General features: G+C 42.7%; 1 protein-coding gene across 1 annotated transcript in view; it reads right to left on the bottom strand.

Moving 5' to 3' along the window:
- Positions 1 to 18068, bottom strand: part of LOC114669006 (zinc finger protein 665-like) — an 81450-nt gene that overhangs the window by 47935 nt on the left and 15447 nt on the right. The window contains exons 3-5 of the mRNA XM_028825128.2: positions 13836 to 14541; positions 11678 to 11794; positions 1496 to 1781 (exon numbers count right to left, since the gene is read on the bottom strand). Coding sequence (XP_028680961.1) covers positions 1496 to 1781; positions 11678 to 11794; positions 13836 to 14541 — 1109 coding nt within the window. The remainder of the gene's footprint in view (positions 1 to 1495; positions 1782 to 11677; positions 11795 to 13835; positions 14542 to 18068) is intronic.

The raw sequence follows: 18068 nt of genomic DNA, 5'->3' as shown, positions 1-18068 counted from the left end.
GAGCAAGGAGGCTCAAGCCCATTGGGGCTCGTGGCCACCTCCAGGGGGCGCCCAAGTCTCAGAAAGCCTGGGAAACATTCACTTCCACCACACCCGGGAACATGGAGGATGATCCATCCAGGGACGCCAAGAGTGCTTCCGGGTGCTCTCCTAACACTTCCGCCACACCAGGAAGTGTCGTCAGACGGAGCACCTGGAGCCCATCCAGGTCACTATAAAAGGGGTCGCCTCCCTACAATCAGGGAGCTAGAGTCAGGAGTGGGAGCAGGACGAGGCTCCCGTGGAGAGAGGAAAGGCGGCCCATGAACATTTGAAGAGAGGCCTGTGTTAGGAGTGTTTGGTGCAGGGGTATTGTGTGTTGTGCAAGGTAAAGAACTGAAAATAAACGTGTGTTTTGATAAAGATGTGGCATCAGTCTGATGGTGTCTGGGCATATCTCACAATATATATAAGATGTGTGAGTCACAGCAATGCACCCAAAAGATGAGACTGAATCTAAGGATTTCAGGAAAATCAGCTTTATTCAGCTTGAAATAGGAACTGCAAGGTTATTTATTGCAGTAGGAGCTACCATTCTACTACACACAGACACAACAAACAGGCAGGGCTGGGGTAAGGTCAGTGGCCACGTTATACTGTTCCCTGCATCACTCATCAGGTGACAGACACATTGCGTGAGGAGGCGGTGAGCTTGCCATTGCCTCTGTGGAGCTGCGAACCTGTGAGGCGTTGTGAACCTGTGGTGGCCTAGGCAATGGACAAGCAGGCCCTAAGAGACACATCAATCACATTTCGGTGTGTCGCCCTGTTGGGATGGTCTCAAAAGAGTTAAAAAAAAAAATCTCACAACCCCCCTCCCCCCTTAGCTTTGTCCATGCTCGGCCAGTCGCAAGAGAACGTCTGCGTTGACATGCACAGCCCTGGGCCAGTGGTGAACATCAAAAGCAAATGGCTATAAACTAATTAACACCGAGTGAGCCGGGCTTTTGCATCCTTCTCTCTGTAGAGTCATTGTAGTGGGGCATGATCAGTCACCAGGATAAACCGCCACCCCCACAAGCAGTACCAGAGGGCCTCCGCTGCCCACTTAATCGCTAAATATTCCTTCTCTACAGTTGAGTAATTGCACTCCCTGGGAAGCAGTTTCCTGCTAACAAACAGATGGGGTGATGGGGTGATGGGGTGTTCTTCCCCCTTGAAACATTGAGAAAGCACTGCTCCTAAACTGAAAGCACTTGCATCCATCTGCAGTACAAATTCCGTCAAAAAGTCTGGATTCCACAGAACCGGGAATGAGGATAAAATGGTTTTTAAGTCTGAGAAGGCTCTGTCACAGGCATTGGTCCAGACAATTCTGCCCTTTGTCAAGTCAGTAAGGGGGGAAGACGTGATGAATAAAATTGGGATTAAACCGCCTGTAGTACCCCGTGAGGCAGAGGGAGGCACGAACCTGCATCGGCATTTCGGGACGTGGATACGCAAGAACCTTCCCCACCTTGTCCATCTGAGGCTTGAGCAGGCCCTTCCCCATGGAATACCCCAAATAATGTATTTCCAGCATACTCAGCCTGCACTTCTTAGTGTTAGCTGTGAACCCCACCAGCCTCAAGATGTTACGCACCGCTGGCAGGCAGTCAATATGAGATCTCCAGTGGTTACTCAAAATGACCACATCTTTGAGATACACTCCCGCGTACGTGGAATGAGAACTCAGGATCTTCTCCATCATCCGTTTGAAAGTCAACGGAGTCCCGTGAGCCTGGTGAACACCAATAACCCATCTGGGGTGGCAAATGCAGTATTCTCACAATTGGACTCCTCTAGGGGCACCTGCCAGTACCCTTACGTGAGATCCAGGGTGGAGATATATGAGGCGTGCCTGAGTTTCTCCAACAAGTCATCTATACACAACATTGGGTACGCTCCATATAAATTCAAAATTATTAAGTGTTTGGGGTTTGCTGAATTCATTTCTAACATTACTTTTTTGATTTAAGCTAATTTTCAAGTTAGATAAAATTGAAATCTTTTTCTAATGCTGTCTTGGTTTCATGGGTGCTGCCATTTTGTGGTTCAGCTGCCCCATGTTATTAAGGAATGGGCATATTAATGTGTGGTGTCATTGTTATGACCATGTGGTTAAAGACTAGTTTTCCACATGAACTTCCATTTTAATTTAGGATTTTGTTTTAGATTTGGCGAAAAGGTTAGAACACTCAGATAGTTTTTGACACAATGTTATTCTTCTGCTAACTGGTTCAGACTGCACTGGAGCACATTCTCTATAGCTCGGATTTAACGCTGTGTGATTTTTGGGCAATCCCAGTGGTGAAAAAACAACTATGTGGAAAGATGTTCTCCTCTGATGATGAAGTGAAAATATGCCATGGATGCCTCGGTAAAAGTGATGCTGCAAAATGATTTTCAAAATGTTGAAAAATTAAGTCTTGTTACTTTCAAGGAGCTCTCGTATTTGAGAATCAGTCACTTCTGAGGAAATTTCATTTAGGGGCTGACAATCGTTATGCTTGCGTATGAGTGCTACTTACTAAATTTCTTTCCAAATAGGTCAGTTTCCTGTTGTTTCTTAGCTTGACTGAAGATGAAGATATTGAAATAAATGGCACACTATGTAAGGTATCTCCTCTTCTCCTCATCTAAGATCTTTGCCCATTCTTGTTGTGAATATCTTACTTTATCAATACAAGTGATTTGCTTTGGAAATTACCTCAATGCTGTTTGTGGTTCCATTGCAATGATGGGATGCCCGGTTTACTGAAGTCGTTTCTAATGCTGTCATTAAGGAAACAACATATAAGCCAGTGGAACGCAGCAATCACTACTAACACTTTTGAATCTTTAACCATTTAAAGTGTTTCAGGTTCATTTTTGGCACATCATCAAGTTTTCTTTGCTCTTCTGGATTCAATTTTTGGTTAAAGTTTGGTTTGCAGCCTCTCATTCCATTTTCTTACCTGGCCCATTTTTGCCATTGTGACTTGCCTTATTCCGCTGCATACAGTAAGCTTGAACTGTAATCAAATATGGGTCCTAGGATGGCAAAAATCAGTGAAATAACAAACTCTCATATTAGAAAATGATGAATTAAAACTCAGTATGACAGCTGGAGTTCCCCATTGATCTTCACTACAGAAAATATAGTGGGGATATCAGAATCAGTTGCTTTATTAAAGATGGGGGGGTGGGGGGGGGTGAATGAAATTTAGTCTGGCTGAGCATGACACACATCAAAAACAGGGATTTGATTTTTTGATTTTACATACTTTATTATCCATCCATCCATTTTCCAACCCGCTGAATCCGAACACAGGGTCACGGGGGTCTGCTGGAGCCAATCCCAGCCAACACAGGGCACAAGGCAGGAACCAATCCTGGGCAGGGTGCCAACCCACCGCAGCATACTTTATTACTCCATCATTATTAATCCATTTTATTGTGTGGACTTTTAACAACACACGTGATGTAATAAATGGGGGTCCAAACAGACACATTTTATGCATGTTAAGTAGTGGAGTGGCTGCGGACCAAGTAGAAAATTCTACTTTCAGTTCATAAATGGTCCCATTTTAAATCAGTATAATTGATATATTATGATATATGATCCATCCATTATCCAACCCGCTATATCCTAACTACAGGGTCATGGGGGTCTGCTGGTGCCAATTCCAGCCAACACAGGGCGCAAGGCAGGAAATAAACCCCGGGCAGGGCACGCACACACACACACACACACACACTAGGGACATTTTAGGATCACCAATGCACCTAACCTGCATCTCTTTGGACAGTGGAAGGAAACCAGAGTACCCGGAAGAAACCCACGCAGACACAGGGAGAACATGCAAACTCCATGCAGGGAGGACCCGGGAAGCGAACCCAGGTCTCCTAACTGCGAGGCAGCAGCGCTACACACTGTGCCACTGTGCTGCTCATAATATATAATTATTATTTATAATTATAATAATAATTATATACAGTACTGTGCAAAAGTTTTAGGCAGGTGTGAAAAAATGCTGTAAACAAAGAATGTTTTCAAAAATGGAAGTGTTAATCATTTATTTTCATCAATCAACAAAATGCAATGAATGAACAAAAGAGAAATCTAAATCAAATATATATTTGGTGTGACCACCCTTTGCCTTCAAAACAGCATCAATTCTTCTAGGTACACTTGCATACAGTTTTTGAAGGAACTCGGCTGGTAGGTTGTTCCAAACATCTTGGAAAACTAAGCACAGATCTTCTGTGGATGTAGGCTTTCTTACATCCTTTGGTCTCTTCATGTAATCCCAGACACACTCGATGATGTTGAGATCAGGGCTTTGTGGGGGCCATACCATCACTTCCAGGACGTCTTGTTCTTCTTTACGCTGAAGATAGTTCTTAATGACTTTGGCTGTATGTTTGGGGTCGTTGTCCTGCTGCATAATACATTTGGGGCCAATCATACGCCTCCCTGATGGTATTGCATAATGGATAAGTATCTGCCTGTATTTCTCAGTATTGAGAACACCATTAATCCTGACCAAATCTCCAACTCCATTTGCAGAAATGCAGCCCCAGATGTTCAAGGAACCTCCATCATGCTTCACTGTTGCCTGCAGACACTCATTATTGTACCGCTCTCCAGCCCTCCGACAAACAAACTGCCTTCTGCTACAGCCAAATATTTCAAATTTTGACTCATCAGTCCAGAGCACCTGCTGCCATTTTTCTGCACCCCAGTTCCTATGTTTTCATGTATACTTGAGTCGCTTGGCCTTGTTTCCATGTCGGAGGTATGGCTTTTTGGCTGCAACTCTTCCATGAAGACCACTTCTGGCCAGACTTCTCCAGACAGAAGATGGGTGTACCTGGGTCCCACTGGTGTCTGCCAGTTCTGAGCTGATGGCACTGCTGGACATCTTCCGATTTCGAAGGGTAATAAGCTTGATGTGTCTTTCATCTGCTGCTCTAAGTTTCCTTGGCCGACCACTGCGTCTACGATCCTCAACGTTGCCCGTTTCTTTGTGCTTCTTCAAAAGAGCTTGAACAGCACATCTTGAAACCCCAGTCTGCTTTGAAATCTTTGTCTGGGAGAGACCTTGCTGATGCAGTAGAACTACCTTGTGTCTTGTTGCTGTGCTCAATCTTGCCACGACATGAAACTGTCTTCCACAACCTCACCTTGGTATCAGAGTTTGGCTGTTCCTCACCCAGTTTTAAGCCTTCTACACAGCTGTTTCGGTTTCAACCTACGTGTGACATTGATGATCATTAGCACCTGTTTGGTAGAATTGGTTGATCAGACACCTGACTAGAATCCTACAAAATCCCTGACTTTGTGCAAGTGGACCTATAAGAATTGATGCTGGTTTGAAGGCAAAAGGTAGTAACACCAAATATTGATTTGATTTAGATTTTTCTTTTGTTCGCTCACTTTGCATTTTGTAAACTGATAACAATAAACAATCATTATTTACATTTCTGAAAGCATTCTTTGTTTACAGCATTTTTTCACAACTGCCTAAAACTTTTGCACAGTACTGTATAATATATATATATATGTTATAATAATATATGAATTATAATATATGTTATAGATATGCTGTATGTCACACGTGTGCTTGTGAGACAACTTCAAGGCTCATGTAAATATCGTTACACTCCCAGCTAGTGGTTGGCACTGTTGCCGAATGCCTTTTTTCTTCTTTCCTCTGAAGAAGCAGTGCTTGACACATCCTTAATAATGTCACTTATGGTTCCCGATCACCTGAATCCACCTCTTTCTATTCTCCCAACTGAAAAACAGCTCCCCCTCAATCTTGAAGTCAGTGGAAGATTGACTTATATCTGAAAAGACAGAAATTTACCTTTTTGTCACTTTTTCCAATCTGCCATTTATATGGAGGATTACTATGGTACCCCAACTCTTTATCTGTTTCTGTTATACGTTAATTAACTCTGAAGCAGAAGATTTTTTTATTTTCACCAAAATAATAGCAGACCCGCAATTAATCCAGCTACAGGGGATGCATAATCCAGTGTGTTTCTTCATGCTGGTCCCAAGCCTGGATAAATTGGGAAGGCTACATCAGGAAGGGCATCCGGTGTAAAATTTTGCCAGATCAACATGGGGACAAGTGTATAAATTTCCATACCGGTTCAGTCGAGCCTCGAGTTAACAACGGCCATCACCAGTACTGTTAGCCAAAAGGGTGCTGGCACAAATTGGGCTACTGTTGGCCAAAGAAGGAGAAGAAGAGGTGGGAGACGTGTCCGGACGCAGGAGGAGAGGAGGAAGGTAAAGAGAGTGGAACTGAGGGTAGGAACTTTGAATGTTGGCAGTATGACTGGTAAGGAGAGAGAGTTAGCCGATATGATGGAGAGAAGGAAAGTTGATATATTGTGCGTGCAAGAGACTAAATGGAAGGGGAGTAAGGCCAGGTGGATTGGAGGTGGATTTAAATTGTTCTATCAAGGTGTGGATGGGAGGAGAAATTGGGTAGGGGTTATTCTGAAGGAACAGGATGTCAAGAGTGTTTTGGAGGTGAAAAGAGTGTCAGACAGAGTAATGATTACGAAGCTGGAAATTGGAGGTGTGATGATGAATGTTGTTAGTGCATATGCACCGCAAGTTGGGTGTGCAATGGGTGAGAAAGAAGATTTTTGGAGTGAGTTGGATGAAGTGATGAACAATGTACACAAGGGACAGAAAGTGGTGATTGGAGCGGATTTCAATGGACAGGTTGATGAAGGGAACAGAGGATGGGTAGGTATGGTGTCAAGGAGAAGAATGAAGAAGGTCAGAGGATAGTGGATGTTGCCAAAAGGATGGACATGGCTCTATTTTAAGAAGAAGGAGGAACATATGGTGACGTATAAGAGTAGAGAAAGATGCACACAGATAGATTACATCCTATGCAGAAGAGTCAATCTGAAGGAGATTGAAGAGTGCAAAGTGGTGGCAGGGGAAGGGAAAGTGTAGTTAAGCAGCATAGGATGGTGGTCTGTAGGATGACATTGGAGATCAAGAAAAGGAAGAGAGTGAGGGCAGAGCCAAGGATCAAATGGTGGAAGTTGAAAAAGGAAGACTGCAAGGTTGAGTTCAGGGAGGAGGTAAGACAGGCACTGGGTGGCAGTGAAGAGTTACCAGACAGCTGGGAAACTACAGCAGATGATGTAAGGGTGACAGCAAGAAGGGTGCTTGGCGTGACATCTGGACAGAGGAAGGAGGAAAAGGAAACCTGGTGGTAGAATGGGGAAATACAGGAGAGTATACGGAGGAAGAGGATGGCAAAGAAGAAGTGGTAAAGTCAGAGAGATGCAGAAAGTAGACAAGAGTACAAGGAGATAAGGCGCAAGGTGAAGAGAGAGGTGATGAAGTCTAAAGAAAAGATGTATGAGAGGTTGGACAATAAGGAGGGAGAAAAGGACCTGTACTGATGAGCTAGACAGAGGGACCGAGCTGGGAAAGATGTGCAGCAGGTTAGGGTGATAAAGGATAAAGATGGAAACGTACACACAAGCAAGGAGAGTGTGTTGAACAGATGGAAAGATACTTTGAGAGGCTGATGAATGAAGAGAATGAGAGAGAGGAGGTTGAATGATATGGAGATAGTGAATCAGGAAGTGCAACAGATTAGCAAGGAGGAAGTAAGGACAGCTATGAAGAGGATGAAAAATGGGAAGGATGTTGGTCCAGATGACATACCTGTGGAAGCATGGAGGTGTTTAGGAGAGATGGCAGTGAAGTTTATAACCAGATTGTTTAATGGAATCTTGGAAAGTGAGAGGATGCTTGAGGAGTGGAGAAGAAGTGTACTGGTGCCGATATTTAAGAATAAGGGGTATGTGCAGGACTGTAGTAACTACAGGGAGATAAAATTGATGAGCCACAGCATGAAGTTATGAGAAAGAGTAGTGGAAGCTAGGTTAAGAAGTCAGGTAATGATTAGTGGGCAGCAGTATGGTTTCATGCCAAGAAAGAGCACCACAGATGCAATGTTTGCTCTGAGGAAGTTGATGGAGAAGTTTAGAGAAGGCCAGAAGGAGTTGCATTGCGTCTTTGTGGACCTGAAGAAAGCATATGACAGAGTGCCTTGAGAGCAGTTGTGGTATTGTATGATGAAGTCGGGAGTGGCAGAGAAGTAGGTAAGAGTTGTACAGGATATGTACGAGGGAAGTGTGACCGTGGTGAGGTCTGCGGTAGGAGTGACGAATGCATTCAAGTTGGAGGTGGGATTACATCAGGGATCGGCTCTGAGCCCTTTCTTATTTGCAATGGTGATGGACAGGTTGACAGACGAGATTAGACAGGAGTCCCTGTGGACTATGATGTTTGATGATGACATTGTGATCTGTAGCGATAGTAGGGAGCAGGTTGAGGAGACCCTGGAGAGGTGGAGATATGCTCTAGAGAGGAGAGGAATGAAGGTCAGTAGGAACAAGACAGAATACATGTGTGTAAATGAGAGGGAGGTCAGTGGAATGGTGAGGATGCAGGGAGTAGCGTTGGCAAAGGTGGATGAGTTTAAATACTTGGGATCAACGAGTACAGAGTAATGGGGATTGTGGAAGAGAGATGAAAAAGAGAGTGCAGGCAGGGTGGAATGGGTGGAGAAGAGTGTCAGGAGTAATTTGTGACAGATGGGTATCAGCAAGAGTGAAAGGGAAGGTCTACAGGATGGTAGTGAGACCAGTTATGTTATATGGGTTGGAGACGGTGGCACTGACCAGAAAGCAGTAGACAAAGCTGGAGGTAGCAGAGTTAAAGATGCTAAGATTTTCATTGGGTGTCACGAGGATGGCTAGGATGAGGACATTACAGGGTCAGCTCAAGTTGGACGGTTTGGGGGACAAAGTCAGAGAGGCGAGATTGCGTTGGTTTGGACATATGCAAAGGAGAGATAAGGCGCAAGGTGAAGAGAGAGGTGGTGAAGGCTAAAGAAAAGGCGTATGATGAGTTGTATGACAGGTTGGACACTAAGAAGGGAGAAAAGGACTGATGGGCTAGACAGAGGGACAGAGCTGGGAAAAATGTGCAGCAGGTTAGGATGATAAAGGATAAAGATGGAAACGTACTCACAGGATGGAAAGAGTACTTTGATAGGTTGATGAATGAAGACAATGAGAGAGAGAGAGAGAGAGAGAAGGTTGGAGGATGTGGAGATAGTGAATCAGGAAGTGCAATGGATTAGCAAGGAGGAAGTAAAGACAGCTATGAAGAGGATGAAGAATGGAAAGGCCATTGGTCCAGATGACATACCTGTGAAAGCATGGAGGTGTTTAGGAGAGATGGCAGTGAAGGTTCTAACCAGATAGCCTGAGGAGTGGTGAAGTGTACTGGTGCCGATATTTAAGAAAAGGGGGGATGTGCAGAGCTGTAGCAATTACAGGGGATAAAATTGATGAGCCACAGTATGAAGTTATGGGAAAGAGTAGTGGAAGCTAGGTTAAGAAGTGAGGTGATGATTAGTGAGCAGCAGTATGGTTTCATGCCAAGAAAGAGCACCACAGATATGATGTTTGCTCTGAGGGTGTTGATGGAGAAGTATAGAGAAGGCCAGAAGGAGTTGCATTGCATCTTTGTGGACCTGGAGAAAGCATATGACAGGGTGCCTCGAGAGGAGCTGTGGTATTGTATGAGGAAGTCGGGAGTGGCAGTGAAGTACGTAAGAGTTGTACAGGATATGTACGAGGGAAGTGTGACAATGGTGAGGTTTGTGGTAAGAGTGACGGATTCAAGGTGGAGGTGGGATTACATCAGAGATCGGCTCTGAGCCCTTTCTTATTTACAATGGTGATGGACAGGTTGACAGACGAGATTAGACAGGAGTCCCCGTGGACTATGATGTTTGCTGATGACATTGTGATCTGTAGCAAGAGTAGGGATCAAGTTAAGAAGACCCTGGAGAGGTGCAGATATGCTCTGGAGAGGAGAGGAATGAAGGTCAGTAGGAACAAGACAGAATACGTGTGTGTAAATGAGAGGGAGGTCATTGGAATGGTGAGAATGCAGGGAGTAGAGTAGGCGAAGGTGGATGAGTTTAAGTACTTGGGATCAACAGTACAGAGTAACGGGGATTGTGGAAAAGAAGTGAAAAATTGAGGGCAGGCAGGGTGGAATGGGTGGAGAAGAGTGTCAGGAGTGATTTGTGACAGACGGGTATCAGCAACAGTGAAAGGGAAGGTCGACAGGACGGTAGTGAGACCAGCTATGTTATATGGGATGGAGACAATGGCACTGACCAGAAAGCAGGAGACAGAGCTGGAGGTGGCAGAGTTAAAGATGATAAGATTTGCATTGGGTGTGACGAGGATGGACAGGATTAGAAATGAGGACATTAGAGGGTCAGCTCAAGTTGGACGGTTGGGAGACAAAGTCAGAGAGGTGAGATTGTGTTGATTTGGACATGTGCAGAGGAGAGATGCTGAGTATATTGGGAGAAGGATGTTAAGGATGGAGCTGCCAGGCAAGAGAAAAGAGGAAGGCCTAAGAGAATGTGGTGAGAGAGGACATGAAGGTGATGGGTGTGACAGAGCAAGACACACAGGACAGAAAGATATGGAAAACAATGATCCACTGTGGCAACCCCTAACATTAGCAGCCGGAAGAAGATGCAGCAGACCTGCATTTAGTAGCCCTAATGTTACAATAGAAACCATGCATAATATTGGTTGATGGTAAACCTCTGAGAACAGGAATAATAAACCAAACAACACCTCACTTAAGAAATATTTGAATAGCTTTTGGAACAAATGTGTTTTTTAGTGAACCCTTGTAAAGATTTTCAGGTTATTCCAGGGTTAGAATTAGGGCTACAAAAACATAATCTCATTGTTGACTGGCAGCTAAAAACAAAACAGGGTTCTTTCTGTAAGATCAAACGTTTTACACCTTCCATGCTACACTGTGAATAGACAGAGGAGTCTTTACCTTCTTATTATCTCAAGTTTAATAAACAAAAGATCTACAAAGCTTCCTGCACATACAGCAGAGCATATGATTGTGCACTTAATTTACTCTCTGGCACACATTAACCCAAAAGAGAAATGCTCATCTTTGTCATCCAGAAAGTCCTGCCATGGACGGATATATCCAGGAAGTTGTAAAGATAGGCCTAATTCAATCATCCAATCATCTTATGGGGGTGGGCCTTTTCTTTGTGGAGGTTTTGTGCCCATGCATGATTTACAGGAACTTAAATCAGATATAATGACATATTAATCTTCTCAAACAGCATCAACAATGATATGAAACATGTATGAGAATTCTTAAGTATAACGTACGAGTCATTTATGAACACCTTCAAAAGTGTACAATTTAGAAGGACTCGGTTTTATTTTGGAGTTGTAATATTTCATGAGAAGGATTAAAGATGGACAAGCCAGCCTTTCAGTTATTTTAAACTGGAAACTTCCAGAAACCAGGAAACAGGACCAAAGGTTTAGATCAGTTTGACCCAGCATGGTGATCATGATCGGACTGTGTTTGCAGGGTGATCGTGGAAGTATTAATGAATAATTCATGTAGGCTGCTCATTATTATCATCCACAATTCTCTGCTCACTAACTGCCACAAAGTAGCCAAAAATTCTGGTGTTCAATCATGGAGACAAAGTCAACCCTTTATAACAGATGAACTGGCATCCCAGTATGGGCACCGCTCTCTTACTTGGCCAAGTGGCCTTGATAACAGAAGGCCAGGGAGGTAGTGATATCTCCTTTCCATGCCAGGACACGGAAGTGGAAGAATGTCATAGCGGTTACATCGGAAGTGGCATCCTTACAACTGCTGAACACCATCCAGAATGGACTTAAGAACCTGGAAGATCAGCACAGTGGTCAACTGCCTTCCATACACTGGGTGGCAACATTCCATCGAGAAAGCTCCACCATGGACATTTGTAGATCAGCATGTGAGTTGCGGTCCCATGGGCCAGTGCTGTTGGGTTCTGTGGGAACTGCCGGGGATAACTTTTGGATATTAAGGTTACAATTACCATGGTAGCCATACCTAACCTGGAAGTGCTCCCCAGATTTGTAATTAAAAGAGAGCCTTTCACTCGACTCAAGGAGAGAATGCAGATTGAGAAAAAGGAAAGGAAGAAAAAGAAGATCAAGAGTTGTGCTGCATTGTGAACAAGAGTCCTGTATGAATAGAAGTACTAGAATAGAAGTGGGACTGTTGTGGTGCAACTGGGTGTTTAGGGTGCAGATACGTCCCCTAGTGGCCACACTTCCTAATAGGTTCATTTTAAACAAGTAGGAATTACTCCAAACCTACAACAAAGACATCCCAGATTTCTCTCTCTCTCTCTCTTATACTAGCTTGTCTTGCCAAATAACACAGCACAAGGCCTTCATAAGAATAAAGCTCCTTGTGAAAGCATGACATAGAGGACAGTACCCATCATGTTTGGGACAAAGACATTTTTCCTTGATTTACCCCTCTGCTCCAAGGTTTCAAATTACAATTCAGACGTGATTAAAGTGCATTTTAAAGACTTTACTTTATGGGTCTTTGCACACATTTTAGTCACACAACACTTTTTCTCCATGGTCCAACCATATTAGGGCACCATAACATTTGGACACATAAATGGCAGGTCTAATAAAACCATCATATTTAGGACTTTGTCGCATATCCATTGCATGCAATGACAGGTTGAAGTCTGACATTCATAGACATCAGGAAGTGGTGAGGATCTTCTCCGGTGATTCTATGCCAAGCCAGTAATCCATCCCTCTTAAGCTCCTGCTTGTTTCAGGGGGCTTATCCCCTTGAGTTTTCTCTTCAGCATATGGAAGGACTGCTAAATTGGATTGAAATCGAATGACTTCAATGCAAATCCTCTTAAATAAAAGTCTGAAATGTGCACTTTAATAATGTTTGAATTGTTTGATTTGTAATTTTAAGCTGTGGAAGAAAGGGAGAAAAGCAAGGAAAAAATGTGTCTTTATCCCAAACATTGCAGAAAGCACTGTAAATATGGTACTTCTTACTTCACTGGAGAAGCCCGTCCACTCCACCCCAAAATATGTGATTTCAACCACACACTTTTTCTTTTAATTGCATGTTCACAAAAGAAAAGACAATCATTCAATACTGCAATAATCAAATTACCTTCATTCAGACTGATACAGATCAATGAATCAGTATTCCAGAATACAGAAAAAAAAAAAATCAAAAGAAAAATGACAAATAAAACTAGAAACATACACAACTGTGGGGGGTTGTTTTGGGAGTAATGTGCTTTACATACAGTAGATTTTTTTTAAAGTTACAATAGTTATTTTATTGAAGTAAAAAAATACCTGTGTTGCTTAAAAATAAAACATTATCGATGCAACGCAAAAGTAACACAATGTTTGTAAAGCATTCCAATTTCTAATAATTAACCATGTCATGTATTTTGGTACTTTGTTTATAACTATTGAGTGATGTAACCAAGTGATAGTCCGCAACCCTGGGTGGGCCAGCAAAGTTGTCCATCTAGATTGTCACTTTCTACGAGGTCATCTTTTCTTCTCCATCACCTACTGTACCCATATACCAAGGCAGAGGAAGATGCGTTTCTGAAGCCTAACCTTCTGATAGAATTGTTTCCTACATTCAGAAAAACAATATGGATTCTTTAGTGGTTCTGAAGACTACTCTTGTGGCAGAATTGTTTGACACATTCGGAACAATAGGGTTTCTCTCCTGTGTGAATGCTTTGATGAACCTGATGATGACATCTTTTTGTAAACTGTCACAATCAGAAGAGCAATACAGCATCGCTCCTGTATGAATTATTTTGTGGCCCATTAAATGACTTGTTTGTGTAAACTATTTACCACATTCAGGACAATATGCCTTGGCGCCTGTGTGAAATTTTTTGTGACTCCCAAAATAGTCTGCCCGTGAAAACAGTTTGCCACATTCAGAACAGCAATATGGCTTCTCGCCTGTGTGAATGCGTTGGTGGTTCTGAAGACTATGCTTGTGAAAGTATTGTTTGCCACATTCAGAGCAACAAAATGGCTTCTCCCCTGTGTGAATTCTTGTGTGGCTTTCAAAGTAGTCTGCTCGTGAAAACAGTTTGCCACATTCAGAACAACAATATGGCTTCTCTCCAGTGTGAATGCGCTTGTGGATCTGAAGACTATGCTTGTGAAAGTATTGTTTTCCACATTCAGAACAACAATATGGCTTCTCTCCCGTGTGAATTCTTTTGTGACTCCGAAAATAGTCGGCTCGTGAAAACAGTTTGCCACATTCAGAACAGCAATATGGCTTCTCGCCTGTATGAATGCGTTTGTGGGTCAGAAGGCTATGCTTGTGAAAGTATTGTTTGCCACATTCAGAACAACAAAATGGCTTCTCCCCTGTGTGAATTCTTGTGTGGCTTTCAAAGTAGTCTGCTCGTGAAAACAGTTTACCACATTCAGAACAGCAATATGGCTTCTCCCCTGTGTGAATTCTCGTGTGTCTCTTAAGGTGGCCTCTTTGTGAAAACTGCTTGCCACAGTAGGAACAGCAGTGAGGTTTGCCTCCTGTAAATAAAAGGAAAAAAAAGATTGAAAATAATCAACTACTTTAGTATTGACATTACATCACAATGTTAAATAAATGCTGGTTGAAATTAGAAACAATCTTTGATTAGAATAAGCAATTGGAAAACATGAGTTTTACTTATGTGTTACAACATGAGCACAACCAATGCAGAAAAGAAGCTGAAACAATAGACGTGATAAACAATTGAAAGATTAGTGGACACATTTTGTTAACTACACTGCAGAACTGTATTGTCATCATACTCTCAAAATATTTAAAATTACATACATTTTTGATCAATGGGAGTAAAAAATGATAATCTTCACCCATTAGAGTACTGAAGAGTTTAATTTATAAATTTGAGCTCCATGTCATGCATGTGAAATGCCCCTTTAATAGACAGAATTTCCTGCAACATTTTTTCAGTTAAAACTAAAACATTAATGGAAGAAAAATAGAAGATGAGAACACCTGGAATCAGAGCAGTTATTTGTGCGTTCCCTAGATGGGGAGTGCTAGGTGAAACTAGGACCAGTCACCTTTCTGACACAACAGTGTGGGCTCTATGGTCAATTGCAGCTTGACCCTGGAATTGTTGATAACATGTTTGAGGATGAGCCAGGCAAATGAGGACACAAACATACACAAACACACAGAGTCAGGAAAAGGTGGTGCAAAGTGTTTCAGTGCTTTATTTTAAAACCAACAAGGTCTAAAAAACAGCGCAGTGTTATCTCTTTAATAAACAAATAACTAATCCATAGAAGAAAGATTTTGAAACAGTAGACATGTGATAAACACAATGGAAACATTAGTGGACACAGATCACTGAGGAGGTTAATAAACTCCATAAATCCTCAATTAAAATTAGGTTAAAAATCGTGGCAGTGAGCCAGTTTTGTAAAAACTCATGAGCCCTGATGTATCCTAAAAATTGATATCTCCTCTGCTTACCCAAGATGGGATCCTGCAGCCAGCGGAGACCTCCAAGTGACAGGTACAGCCAGCCTTTAAAATCCAGGCTTGGGTCCCCGATGCTATCACAGGCTCCCAGTTGACATTCTGCACGGAGTCTTGCTCCTCCGATTTCTGCTGCCACTCCTCGGCCTTAACAAGGCAGCCCTCCTGAGCAAAACAGCAGCAAGGTGATTCTTCAGATTGAATGAAGCCAATATTTAGGCTACATGGTGGGCAGAGGCACTCTTTATTAACAATGTGCCAAAATTGATGCCATCCTGAATTGGCGTGGTCTGAAGAACAAGAAGCAGATGCAGCTTTCTTAGCATTAGTGGGCCAGTACCTTTGGTTGGTTCCCCAGTTTTCTGAGAGAGCAGCACCCTTGTTGGATCTTACTAATACGATGGTATGGGATGCCAAAACAGGCCGCATTCCATGACTTGAAACAAGCACTTACAGTACATCAGCATCAGTATAGATAAAAGAAGAGAAGGTGGGAGTTATCTTACAGGCTGATGTTTTGGACACAGGTCTTGGTGCCGTGCAGAGCCAAAGCGGTGACTGTGTTGAACACCCCATCATGTTCCTGAGCCAGAAACTACTAGATAAGGAAAACCAGGTATGTGGCGGTGCAAATGGAAGCCTTGGTGATTAAATGGGCTATTAGCAGTTTGTGTTACTATCTCCTAAGACACAAGTTCACTCTGGTAATGGACCATTCCCCCCTACAGTGGGTGGCACTTCACAAGGAGTCAAAGCCTTACATGACCAAGTGGTTCTTGGATCTGCAACCTTTTCAGTTTAAAGTCCATCATTGAGGTTCTCTTCATGCTAATACTCTAGCCCTGTTTCAAGACCTCATGGATCGGAATGCCCTACCCAATGGGGCTTTGGGTCCCGTCACACATGTATGCATAGGAGACAGTTTAAGGGCTCAGATATCGGTAATTTCATGCTGGAAAGCAAAAGGGCACTGTTAACTGATGCCTTTTCTCCTTCTCAGACCGGAAGATTGACGATGACATCTGGCATCACTGCCAGTATCCACCTGCCTGGACCCACTTCTACCTCACAGAAGCCTTTAAGAACGGAAGTTCTGCCATCTTAAGACAGTGTATTTAACTCATGTCTTTATTCCTACTCCACCTCCTTTTTCAACATGCTACTACCTGCCTTTTACTTATAAATAGGGGGTTTGTCTTTTGCTGCCCCAAAGATCTATAATCTCTTTCGCCTCTTTGTTAAAATAATATATTTTCCTAATTCTGAACTGCAATCTGATTGTTAAGGTGGCTACCTAACAGGTAACAGTTTAAAGAATTATTTAATGAAATTAGAAAAAAACTAGCTAATTAGCAATAGTATTGCTGGCTTATAATTATTTCAAAGACCATGGGAAACGGCAGATGACCGGTGACTTAACACCGTGAAGTGCTGAGTGTACAATGTCATTACCCAAATTCTATGGACAATTGTGTTGCCCCGCGGATAAGTCGACACTGTTTTTTTGAATGAATTTTAAGGCATAAATTTTTCAACTTATACGCAAGTATCTACAGTAAGACAGGACCCAATTAAAAGAAGATGTGCGAGACAAAAATCTGCAAAGCCAATGGACCCCTAAGACTGAACTTGACCACCATCAACCTAACGCATCTGGCTTCTTTTCTATTTTACCTCTGCCTTCCAGCAGAATGTACCAGATGCACCTGTATGCATCAAAAATAGACTGGATTCAAGATTGTTAGCTAAAAAAATGCATATTCAACAGAGAAAACCAGTTTCAGGAGGTCTGCACCAGGGATCTTACCTTAAGATCTGGTTATGGATGTGTTGAGTCATGGGATAAAAGACCAACCCCCCCCCAGTGCTGATGGATTTGTGTTGTGTAGCACCAGAAAATATGAAGTGTAGAGGAAGTTGGAAGAATGGAGAAAAGCTTTGGAAGATAGAGCTCTCAAGATAAATAGGAAAATAAAGAATATATATGAGGTTTAATGATAATCAAGTTAGGATACATGGAGTGCTATTGAAAAAGAGTAGATATATTTAAATATCTAGGGTCAGTGGTAGCCCAAGATGGAGAACAAGATGCAGAGATAACCCACAGACTGCAGGGTGGATGGAACAACTGGAAGAAGTAATCAAGTAATCAAGGAGTATTGTATCATCAACGAGTTAAAGATCAGGCTTTTAAGACAGTGATAAAACCACCATGTGTGTACGGAGTGGAAACATGAACAGTGAAGGGAGTGCAGGAGAAGTTGGATGTGGAAGAAATGAGAATGTTGAGATAGATTTGTGGAGTTACAAAGCAGGACAAGACAGAATAAGAAATGAGACAATCAGAGGTACAACAAAAGTGGGAGAGAAATCTAAGGACTTAAACCTACTTTCCAGTACTTTTCTATGGACATGTGATGATGAAGAGACAATATGTAGACCAAAGAGTGATGGGGATGGAAGTGGTTGGACAGAGAAAGTGAAGTAGGCCAAAGTGGGAGGTGGATGGATAAAGTTAAAGAAGATCTGAAGGAAAAGGGTCTGAACAGGGAGGAGGTGCAGGACC

The sequence above is a fragment of the Erpetoichthys calabaricus genome, chromosome 1 (assembly GCF_900747795.2).
Source record: "Erpetoichthys calabaricus chromosome 1, fErpCal1.3, whole genome shotgun sequence".
In the NCBI taxonomy this organism is placed as follows: Eukaryota; Metazoa; Chordata; class Cladistia; order Polypteriformes; family Polypteridae; genus Erpetoichthys; species Erpetoichthys calabaricus.
This window is presented reverse-complemented; position numbering and strand designations above follow the sequence as displayed.